The following is a 12,307-nucleotide window of genomic DNA, read 5'->3' as shown; positions in this document are numbered from 1 at the left end:
GCGCAGGGGGCTACAGAACATTGCCAGCTCTGCCATATGGGGCTGAAGTGAGTGGGGGAACATCTCTTGCTCATGTGACCACTGGAATCCTCTCATTGTCTTCTCAGCCATGAGGACTAGTATTTTATTTAAAAGTACTGTATTTACAGGAACTTTCACATCACATTTCATGCAAAATTCTGTGTTGGATCCTGATGGTGAGCTACTCTGGGCTCAAAGTATTTCATATTCTTAGGTACCAGTAGCTGCAGCAGCTTGAATGATCAGTTGAAGAAATTCGCTCCCAGTTAACTCAATAGTAAATGTATGTAGTGAGCAGCTGCACAGCCCAGTGGTGGTCCTAGCACAGTGCCTATAATGGACATGTATCTATTTCACTGAGCGAAGTTTAAGATCTAAGTGAAGTAGATGCTAGTTGGAAGTAGTATGTCTGGCCCTGTTTGTTTTAGTGTCTGGAAATAATAAATTCTACTGCTGTTCAGGGGTTGTTGTTTTTTTGGCATGTACTTGAAGTGATGGGTTATGTTCATCTAATCTCCAGGACCTGAAGTGATTAAAAAAATTAAAAAAGTATGCTAATTTTCCTGCAATGTGAAAATCGTCTTCCCCATAGGGAAGTGCTATAGCTCAGTGATGGAATATATGCTTTGCCTACACTAGGTCCAAGGTTCAGTCTCCAGGTAGGGTTGGGAAAGACCCTTGTTTGAAAGGTAACTTGAATTTAAATTCACTGTTTAATGCAAGCCTACTTTGGGTGGAATCTTGAAGATTCTTCCTTTGCAGTTCTACTGAGGTTGGACTGGGTGTGTGTTCTTGATTCTTCCTTTGAAGTTTGAATAACCTGACATCATAGGACATAAAGAGGTTTACAGGAGGAGACACCCACCTTTCAAAATGGACCTGCTCATGGGATCCGATTCCCCACCCCTGAAATAAAGGTCTCTTTATTCATGGAAGTTTCTTAAAGGACTGTAATCTGAGTTGTTTTAGGTGCGAGGTGCCAAAACTACATATATAAAGAAATAAAAGTTCTCACTTCTCAAAAGCTGTACAGAGACAAAACAGTATTGGGGAGATAATTTTATTTCTGATGTATTATCTGCAATTTTAAGAGTAATACAGCGAAGTCCTTCCCCCTAGAATGTGATGCTTAGGCACACAGTCGACTGTAATGAGAGGGGAAATGATGTTTGGGTTTTCCCCTGTTGTAAAACAACGCATGACCCAGATTAATACCACATTGCCAGTAACATGTTCCAAGAGATGCAGTCTTCTTTCAATCTAGATGTGTATACTAGATTCAGGGTATTAAAGATGAACTTTGCATCGCATCAGGTCATAGGCTACTTTCTGGGAATGGCAGGCTGAGAGCACCTGTCATCTGGAGGCTCTCTTCACTTAATATTTATCAGTGTATTTCAAAAATGTATACCACCTTTCCATATAAAAACCATTTAGAGCACCTTAAAGGCGGATAGAATAGTATTTCCTAGCCAGGATGACTGTGTTCTACCACAGCCGTGGGATTTTCTGGGAATTACAAGTGGGGAAAGTGCTGTTGAACTCAGGGTCTGCTTGCAAGCTTCTCTTAGGCATCTGATCAGCAACTGTGAGAACAGGATGCTGGACTAAATGGGACAGTGGTCTGATCCAGCAAATCGAGCTGTGCTTATGCTCTTATTTGAACCTAGAATGCCTATGTAGGATCTTCAGGTATCTGAACTCATTACATATATTGTTTTTGAATCAAAATGTTTCTAAAACTACAGCGAGAGCTTGCCATTTTCCTCCACTCCACCTCTCTGATTTTCTGTCTTTTGAATAGGTGTTGGGTTGTTACGGTGGGAGGGGGGAATATAGCTGTAACTTATCTTTTTCCTTTTCTCCTCAGAGCTCTGTTGGCAGGAGGAGGTTTTTCTACGTGGACCTACCGACAAGGCTATGATGTCAGCATTCCTGTTTATAGTCCACTGTCCGCAGAGGTGGAACTGCCAAATAAAGGGCTGGGGTAAGCTGAAGATGAGTGGGAGAATGCAGCATATTTTGTCTTCTTGCTAACAATGTCATATAATGCCAGCTGCATCTGAGCTGCTAAGAAATTCAGTCCAGAAAACCAAAAGCATGCAGTATTGGGGACGGGGGGAAGCTGCTTGTATAACTGCTCTTGTAATTGTTGAGAGCTATGAGACCGAAATATGGCTGCGTATTATCTGTCAACAGATTATCTCATAAGTGCTATAGAAAGCCCAAGTTCTAATTACACTTATCAAGGTTTCCTGAGCAATAATGGATGCTTTCCCTGGGAACCTCTGACATTTGCTTTAATTAGCAAAAGTTAACACCTAAAAGTTGGGGAGGAAGGGAAATTTATCAAAGTGAAAGTGGTTTCTGCTGCTCCAGGCTTGGCCACCATCACAGGCTAAAACATGTGACTTGCTTTCGGGATCATCTGTTTCTGAAAAGGGTTTGTCTCTCTTGTTATGTGTCCCTGGATTCTGCCGCCTTCCCCACCCTAGTAGTATTTGGAAATTTCAAACCTCCAAAATAAGAGTGCCTAATTTTCACTGTCTTGCTTTCCTTGCTGAATCCACTAGAGTAGAACTGCAGTGAAGAGTGGACAGAAACCTTGGAGCAGGAAACCATGCATTTGGTCAGGAACCAGAGCAAATGGGAACTGAAAATTACTTTACAATTTAGTGGGTATTTGGGCTTTCCATGGTACTCATACAATAATTTTCACTCCTTTCAGCTTTAGTTAAGCAACTTACATAAACACTCTTTCTCAACCTATCTTCAGCGATCTTTTGCTGAAGTAAGATAGACATTGAGAGTACTGAATCATAGGCATTGTTTCTCTCTCACAAACATTTTTTGACAAATGAGACAGTGTCACTTCTGGAGAAAAGTCAGTTACAAAGGGAGGAATTCAACATTGTGCTTTTCTGATCATTTCTTCAGCACAAGCATTTCTACTTATCAGACAGAATGATCTTTCCTCCCCCTGCTGGCTGTTCTAGAAGTGGTCCCAACCCTCCAGAGCAGATTTGGGGGAGGCGTGGGGGAAGAGGGAAACAAGAGAAAGCCTCATTAGTTGAACTATCCCAGGTTAGTTGAATCCAGGCCAATAATTTCAGTGAATGGGAAATGGCATGTATTCTTGCAGTCTTGTCTACAGGACACTAATTTGAATATATATAAAAAAACCACAGCTAATGTACTTTTAAAGAAAGCAAAACAGTGCACAGTAAATAATTGTGCATATCTTTGCCATATCTGTTGGGGAACCTCCCCCCAGAAAAAGTATCAGGAGACTTCCTAAGTATGTAGAAAAATATTTGTGTATTTATAAATTAAGAGAAATGCCACCACCAGCCCTGCTAAAAACAAACAAGGACTGAACATCCTTAGTGGTTTCCAGAACTCATAAATAATTGAAGTCAGGTAAACATTTAATTACAGTGGTGCCTCGCAAGACGAAAAGAATCCGTTCTGTGATTCTCTTCGTCTAGCGGTTTTTTCGTCTTGCGAAGCAAGCCCATTGACGGATTAGCGGATTAGCGCTATTAGCGGCTTTTAGCGGCTTATCGGCTTATCGGATCAGCTGATAAGCGGCTTAGTGGCTTAGAAAAAGGGGGGGGAAGGAAAAAAAACCGCAGGAACTCGCAAGACATTGTCGTCTTGCGAAGCAAGCCCATAGGAGATTCGTTTTGCGAAGCACCTCCAAAACGGAAAACTCTTTTCGTCTAGCGAGTTTTCCGTCTTGCGAGGCATTCGTCTTGCGGGGCACCACTGTACTGCATTTATATCCCACCTTTTATCCAGGCAGCTCAAGGTGCCATACAGATTCCTACCCTTCCTATTTTAACTCTGCAACAACTCTTTGAGGCAGGTTAGGCTAAGCAACTATGGTTCGTCCAAAGTCATAGTGGGTTCAAATCCCCTGAGAGTGGAGATTTGGACCCTAGTCTCCCAGGTCATAGTCTGATACTCCAACCACTTTAGAAGCAGTTCACCAATTTTAAAAGATATGTTATAGGATTTTTTTTTAGTGTTCCTGAAAATTTTGAATTTTTCCACAGGGGAAAAATTCAAAACAGCCCCCTCCTCCCTCCAACTCCCCCTTTCCCTCCCTCCCCACCTCTGTTCTGAACTTTCACATATCTGGGTTCAGTGCAACTTACAGTTTTCTTTAATAAGGACTGAAGGATGTGTTGTGAATTAAGAGAAATATATTTAAAGTTCTGTTCTGCTCACAGTTGTGCATGTGAGGTGTTCACTATTGTATGGAAATTGATTTCCCTTTTTATTCATAGTTGGGCTTGAATGGCAAATTTTTAAAAATAGCGACTTCCAGTCATGTACCACTTAGCTAAGATCATCGGGATTTATTGTATTTGCCTGAAGCTGTGCTGATGCATATTTTAACTGTTAATTTGTTTTGGAAATCTGAGATGAGAGTTCAGTTTCATTTTATTACACATCTGTGGCTTTGCAGATATAAAGCCTGGAGTGCCTGCAGTAAGCATGTGGGGAAGACTTCAGATAACAGGTTTTAAAAAACACTAATCTCTACATATATCTTGCATCTCAGAGCATCAAGTAGGAATATTTATCTTCATATGTGCTACAAAGTTGTAAATGTAAGAGGCAGCTATTAAAAGAAGGTAAAGATATGGGAAATAGTTGAGGCACTGGTTAATTTAAGGTCTTACCATAGACCAATGAGGTTCAAAGGTGGGATTATATACCTGGTAGCTACCTCTCTCAGAACAACCTGCTGGTTTTTGAGGTTTGTAAAGCAGGTGCTCAGCAGACTGTATGTTGAACAAATGACTCCAGATTACTCAAGTGAACCAAGACAGATGCGGTGAGGAAAGCGACCTCTCTTCCTGACCGAAAATATGGCAAGGAGCTAAACTCTGATTGTTAGAGACACATCTTGAGTTCCAATAACACAGTTGTGTGATTTAAGCTGTAGAATACTGCTTGTATTACTTTTAAAGTTATGAACACTTCACTGAAGAGTTGCATAGGTTTCTTACAAATTGCAACCCAGTCCAGTAACACGCTTGTAACTTGGATTTTCTAATGTGTGTTCGTTGTTTCCAGAAGAAATCCATTTGATTATAACCGAGTTCTTGGTTGTTGTTTTTTTTTTTAAAAAAGAAGGAATGTCTGCATTGCATCATGGAGGATATAGGTCTTTAAGTTTTATGGAGAACTTGCTGTGTTAATAAGCAGAATTGGTATGGCAGCAGTTATCAAGAGGAAATGTCACTTCTGTTGTGCACTTGCCACATAAGTAGCACTTAGAACAAGCTGGCGTTTAGCCAAATTAAGAAATGATGCAAGAGTTTAATTCAGTAGGAAATCCTTATCAGTATGATGCCAAGCCTCCTAAAATGCTGTGCTGTCCAATCTGCTTTTAAAGACTATTAGCAGTATTTACTGGGAGCGGAGTCCCACTTATTTCAGTAGTGCTTCCTTCCAAATAAGAATGCTTAATCTTGCTACACTACATTGCAGTTCTCTGCCTGCTTGTTCAAGTAAGTCCTGTTACCTTCAGTGAAACTGTCATGAGTGAACATGCAGAGGAACCGGCTGTAAACTTGCAATCTTGTCATACTTGTTCATGGTGGGACTCCTTGTGTATACTGCACTCATAGTTCACAACTATGTATTTTATTTATGTGCTAATATCTACTGCTAGTTGGGTCTTACAGCTTGTATATGAATCCTTCTAGAATTCAACTTGATTGGGCCAGTATAGGATTGTTTCCAACTCACTTCTTTCTAAAGTAAAGAGAAATGCTATGGCTATAAAGCTAACAAGTCTGAGTCCCGCAGCAGCACAAAGGGAAACACATACCAGATTATCTAGTGAGAATCCTGCAGGATTTGTCAGGCTCTCATTTATGGGGTCTTCAGTCCCCGTAGGTACTTCCTCCTTTCCTCTCAGATGGCTCTTCATCCTGAATACCGTTCTGACTTGGAGGCTCTTCAAGCTGAGAATGCAGAATCTGTGCTGATCCTGGACAAGTGTACCAACCTCTCAGAGGAAATCCCTTTTACTCGTAAGCGCTGCCACAAGAATCAGGTCTTTGATTATCCCCAGGTGCTTCAGGTAAGTCTGCCTATAGTGCCTCTATCGCTTTTGTATTTGATTACAGGAAATTATGGATTGTGACATATGCAATTCTATGCAATTTTTATTCTGAAGAATAAGATGTATTATACGGACTGATTACACTTTGGATATTGTTTGTTGCTGTCAGTTCTAAGGTGTTCTGATGTGTGATGCTATGTGCTACTTTTTTAGTTTAAAGGAGAAAGAGGATGATATACGGCTAAGTCATGCTCAAGGGTAGACCCATTGAAAGCAATGGAATTATGGGTGATATTAAACTAAGTTTGAATATGTAAAGTCTATTGCTTTCTTGAATATGAGTTGGTTGGATATCCCCTTTAAGTTCATTGCTTTCAGTGGATCTGCTCTTTCTTTTCTTTTTAAATTTTTTTTGGACTTACTCCAGTGTCCAAATTCATTCTTGTACCGAGCATTGCTATAGGGTTTCTTGTCCTCATACTTATTCTCGAGAGAGAGAAATTTTAGGTGGATGTGACTTACAAATATAAATGGCCAAGGACGTATTTGAAGAACATATTGCCGTAGTTAAATAGCTGTACTTCCCTGAAGTCATGACAAATGAAGTTGTTAAACTAGATTTCATGCCTGTACTGCTTCACCCAGGAAGTGGCAGTTCTGTTATATCTATTTTTTTTTATAATATTTTTTTTTATTACATTTTTTTACAACAGAAAAAAGAAAGAGGATTCCAGGTGGAAAAATCGAAATCTACAGCTCCAAAGTCATATTTGTCAAAGTGTTATATCTACAGCTCCAAAGTCATATTTCGTTAGGCAAGGAAGATAACATCTGGCCTGCATGTCTCTTTAATGGCTGCAACATATACAGCATAAAGGTGCTTTGGTGTAGAAATATGTAATTTTAATTACATAATTCCGTATGTAAGTTCAGAGATTTAAAAATGCACCATTATGCAGATGTTTAATTAGTTGCAAAAGAAAGATGCTTACAGTTCTGTGTTGAGGAGTGGAAGGAAGGGCTTCCCTAAATTCAGATGTTCTGTCTGAAGATCAAACAGTTTCTCTTCCCCTTCTTTAAAGGCAGACAGAATCATCCTAGAATTGCAGTTGTGAGTTTTTGCGAGTTTAACAAATAAAACTTTGAGGAGAGCTGTCATGCAGAGATAGTTAAAATAGCTTTCCCTCACAGAACCCTGCATCTCCATTTGGAATGTCTGGCTGATAACGGTGATAATGTGAGGATATGTATTTATAGTAGGTTTTGTCTAGACAGGAAAAAAGGCTAGTTGGGTAAGAGGAGTGTATTCATCCACATCATAGTATTACTTTTCCCTCTTAAACCCATTTTTATTCCCTTACTCCTAGCAAAACTACAGGGGTTTCTTAACAAGTGATATTTGACTTTTTTGTTCCTTGTAAATATATGATAATATAATAGTATATTAATGGTAACTTATTAATATACGATAAAATAATCTGGCATTATGATTCCGGAGACCATGCATAACAACATGAGAAGAGCCTATCAGTACTCGGATATGGATACTGAAGATTCATTATTGGCTAAAGCTTATTTTCTTCCCGGTTGGGCTGGCACCTTTAACCTTATTAGATACCTACCAATCCAAATGGAAAGCTACACTGCTGGAAAAGCTTAAAGGCTTGGGGATCCCGCAGCAGACCCTGATAGCGACAGGCTTCGAGAAAGCTAGGACTACAATTCGCCAGCGTATCTGGGACGTAGAATTACAATGCCACATGAGCGAAATGATCAAACATCCAGCAATAAGGGACCATGGGAGAGGTTTCTCTCCAGCTAATTATCTGCCAGGTCTTCAGGTACCCAAATACAGACGATCTTTTACCCTCGCCAGATTCAACGTTCTCCCTTCTGCCTTACTTCAGGGCAGATTTGAGGGTAAACCATATACAGCACGGGTTTGCCCTTGTGGCTCATTGGAAGTTGAAACTGCTCCACACGTACTATTACGTTGCCGTCTTTATGAGGATATACGTTTGACTTTTATTACACCTGTTTTGCAAAAGTCCAGGAAAGTATCGGAACACCATAGTTTAAAACTACTGCTAGAGGACAAGAATCCCAAGACTACATTAAATGTAGCCAAATTCTGTGTGCCTGCAATCAATCGCAGGAAGCAAGTGGTATCCCACAATGACCAAACTCCTAAATGTTAACTACAGGGAGCACGCTAATAATTAATTTTAATTTTTATATTTAAATCCTTGTTATATTCATGTTGTCCTTTGTATTTCCGATATTTTTTATTTTATTTTTTATGATCTGCGATATTGTGTGTGTTGCGGCTGGTCTGTGACCGTATTAATAAATTCATTCATTCAACATGAGAAGAGCCTGCTGGATCAGGCCAGTGGCCCATCTAGTCCAGCATCCTGTTCTCGCAGTGCCCACCCAGATGCTTGTGGGAAACCCATAGGCAGAACCTGAGCACAAGAAAGAGCCCTGTCTCCACCCACAGTTTCCAACATCTGCGTCAGAAGTATGACTGCCTCTGACCAAGGAGACAGAGCATAGCCACTATAGTTAGTAGCCATTGAGAGCCCTATCCTCCAATGAATATATTGTGGGGGGGGGCACATTTTCCACACAAAACAGCACTGTTTTCAGACACGTGCTTAACGGTGTAAAAACATTTGGACTGGGGGGGAGGGTCATAACCGTAATACTGTGAAGTAGATACTTGGTTTTATATCTTACGGGTTTTTAAATGCATGATTTTATAAGCTGCTATATGAAAAGTATTCTTGAGAATTGGATATAAATTTGACTGCTACAGAATACACACAATCACAGCATTTTTATTTGGAAATGATTTTATTTCACACCCCCCCATAAAGATTACATTTTTTAAAAAAAGAAAGATTTATCACTTTTTATCTTATTGGCTTGCTTACAGCACTGGGATCCTTGTGGTGTAGTTATGTTTCCTAAGAATTCTGCTGAAATTAGAAAATGTGTTTCACATGTTATCAGCAATTGAAACCCAGAGCAAACTTTGAAATGTTTGCAGCACTCAAGGTTTTTGGTGCTGAGCCTGCTTCCTGCTCTCTTATAGTACCTGTGTTTTGCACCAACAGGAGCAGCTGTTGCTGCATTAAAAAGCCCAAATTTCCTTTCTTTCTTAAAATTGCATGAGTGGACTCCTGCTCACAGTACATTGGAACCCGCTTCTTGCTATCATTTTTTGTGTGTGAGTTTCAAATCCAGCCTACAAGGCAGCAAAGAATTCATGTATTCGTTATATGGTATGGTAATAATGGGTATTGACATGACAAATAAATTAACAGGGGAGATAGCAGAATTAAAAATGGATTTTCCTCCCCCTCTCCCATGCCACCTGAGCAGAAAAGCCAGTGTGATGTCTTCAGATGATGCTGGACTGCAGTCCGCTTCATCCCTGGGCATGCTGGTGAGAGCTGTAATCCAATAACATCTGGAAGATGCCATGTTAGCTACCCCTTCAAGGGGTAAGGAAGGGTCTTATATCTTATCATGTCTATTTTTGTTTCCATTTGCTACCAGGAAGCTACATTCTGTGTGGTTCTGCGGGGAGCCCGCTTGGGACAAGCTGTGCTGAGCGATGTACTTCAGGCTGGCTGCATTCCTGTTGTCATAGCTGATTCCTATATTCTGCCTTTCTCCGAAGTTCTGGACTGGAAGAGGTAGTTTCACTATGGTCATGTGTGCTCCATTGTTGCAACTTGTTTGGATCTGGAATGGGTTTACAAAATCAACACTGAACACTCAGTTGGTAGAGCAGGAGACTCTTAATCTCAGATCCCTGCATTGCATGGAATTGGACCAGATGATCTTCGTGGTCTCTTCCAACTCGACAGTTCTAAAACATTTTTTAAAACTATACTTATAGACTGAACCCCATTAATGTTTATCCAGGGCATCCATATCGTATTACATTTATATGCTGTGTGTTGAAGGGAGGGGTAGTTCCTTTAGATTTATTTTCAAATACTCCTCCATGGGCTTATCTGTTTGACTCTGTGTGAGGGGAATCCAGTTTTGGCTAATTAACTACCTGCAATTCTCACTGTTTCCCTTTTCACTTTTCCGCATTTAGAGCTTCTGTGGTGATACCGGAAGAAAAGATATCTGAGATGTACAGCATTCTGCAAAGCATACCTCAACGACAGATTGAGGAGATGCAGAGTCAGGTAGAGTATAGGCCATTTGAGTATAGGCCATGAATATTTTCCTGGGAGCCAAACCTGAATTTACCTGCCTGGCTGTTGTGGAGGTTGAGGCAAATGTAATAATGATTTGCATGTTCCCATATTTTTCCATTTAATTAAAGGTGCTGAATATTGCATGTTGCTGAATTGTGCAAAGTACATACAATGAAGTTACTCAGATGTAATTTTATGTATTGTTCTGGATCAACACTGCATATCTGTTAAAATTAAATTGCCACCCATATCTTGCCACCTACGTGGCTGATTTGACCTGCTGAATGATTCGCTCCCAAGTAACTTTAGGATGAGGAGGATTTCAAAGTTATTTGACAAACTGGTTTGGATTTGAAGCTTTGTTCATTACATTTTATTTACCTCTAGGGCTCTAAATGATAATTTGAATTCATTGGGGCCATCAAATGTGTTGCTTAACACACAAAATGGAAGAAAATGGTACCCTCTTGTGACTAACACATTGAACTCAATTAATGTATGAGGAACTTGGTGTTAGCATGCCATATTTGCAAAATCTAGCAAATATATATATACATATTGTTTTATTTATTAAGTTTGCATTCCACCCTTCATCTGTAGCTCTCAGGGTGGTTCACAAGATAAAAATACATAACGAAAAAAGAACAACTCCTCCCCACCCCACACATTTAAAAGGACCACCTAAATAAAGTTAGTGGGTTAGTAGTGGTCTGTGGACTGCAGTTGGGAATTCCTGTGCTACAACATTTCCTATTAAATACAACACAACATTTCTCTGCAACAGAAACACATTTTATTAAACTGTGACCTGCATATACACTGTGATTCCATGCAAGTACAAATTAAATTATCCTGAGACCTCTAGCTTTGAGATTTTGTTTTCAAAAAATGCTTTTCCTTAAGGGCATGAACATCTGGGCAATGCCTGGTGAAATTTCATCATTCCCAGAGATCAGGGAGTGGGGATTCAGTACTTTTTATGCATCTTTTCCCTGGTTTGACTAGAGGAAGCAGAATAAATTTTGGAAAATAAGCAAATATATGCAGATTGCCTACTTTGTATAACATTGATAAGTTGCATGATGTAGATAGATCATGGAAAGTTGCTTTCTTTAGGGCGGAATTTTAGTTTTGCTCCATTAATTTTATTGTGTGAAGATTATAGGCAAATCTATTCATAAACCTCTGGTTTGCTTTCCACCCAATATAATTACTCAAATACCTAGTACAGTGGTGCCTCGCAAGACGAAAGTAATCCGTTCCACGAGTCTCTTTGTCTAGCGGTTTTTTCGTCTTGCGAAGCAACCCTATTAGCGGCTTAGCGGATTAGCGCTATTAGCGGTTTAGTGGCTATTAAAGGCTTAGCGGCTAAAAGGCTATTAGCGGCTTAGCGGCTTAGAAAAAGGGGGGGGAGCGAAAAAAATCGCAAGACTTGCAAGATGTTTTCGTCTTGCGAAGCAAGCCCATAGGGAAATTCGTCTTGCGAAGCGCATCGAAAAACGGAAAACCCTTTCGTCTAGCGGGTTTTTCGTCTTGCGAGGCATTCGTCTTGCGGGGCACCACTGTATAACACAAACCATATATACATTTAAGGAGGTAGTAGACATCTATCAATGCTGTACATTACAGAATGGAAGCAGCAATGAGTTAGTGATTTTCCAATTGTATAGTCCAGATTACTGACTAAATGAGACAGACAACACTCTTAAGTATCTTATAGGTATTTGCACACATGTTCATATAACAAGCTACTTCAGTTTTGATTAAAATAGATAATCTACACTGAACTTTAGAAGTAAGATGAGGAAACCTTGCTCTAGGACAGAGTTGTCTAGATTATGAACGAAAGGCTATCAGTATAAAATATGACTGAGAATTGACACATCAAAAAATAGCAGTCTGAAAATATGCATATTCTGTTTTCTGAGTACACATCAGTTAAATTCCCAACAATTTCTTCACAATTATGAAGACTGGA

General features: G+C 39.8%; 1 protein-coding gene across 3 annotated transcripts in view; it reads left to right on the top strand.

The window, feature by feature from the left end:
- The window catches only part of EXT2 (exostosin glycosyltransferase 2), an 83,045-nt gene that overhangs the window by 11,890 nt on the left and 58,848 nt on the right, over positions 1-12,307 (top strand). For all 3 annotated transcript variants that reach the window (XR_014000942.1, XM_081164672.1, XM_081164671.1), the window contains 4 exons: positions 1,892-2,008; positions 5,929-6,124; positions 9,671-9,810; positions 10,224-10,317. Coding sequence is in view for 2 of the 3 variants with exons in the window: in XM_081164672.1 (XP_081020798.1) it covers positions 1,892-2,008; positions 5,929-6,124; positions 9,671-9,810; positions 10,224-10,317 (547 nt within the window). In the remaining variant the exon portion in view is untranslated. The remainder of the gene's footprint in view (positions 1-1,891; positions 2,009-5,928; positions 6,125-9,670; positions 9,811-10,223; positions 10,318-12,307) is intronic.

Source organism: Podarcis bocagei (assembly GCF_964188305.1).
Source record: "Podarcis bocagei genome assembly, chromosome: 1".
Taxonomy (NCBI): domain Eukaryota; kingdom Metazoa; phylum Chordata; class Lepidosauria; order Squamata; family Lacertidae; genus Podarcis; species Podarcis bocagei.
Note: the sequence above shows the minus strand (reverse complement) of the source record. Positions and strands in the feature narration are given on the sequence as shown.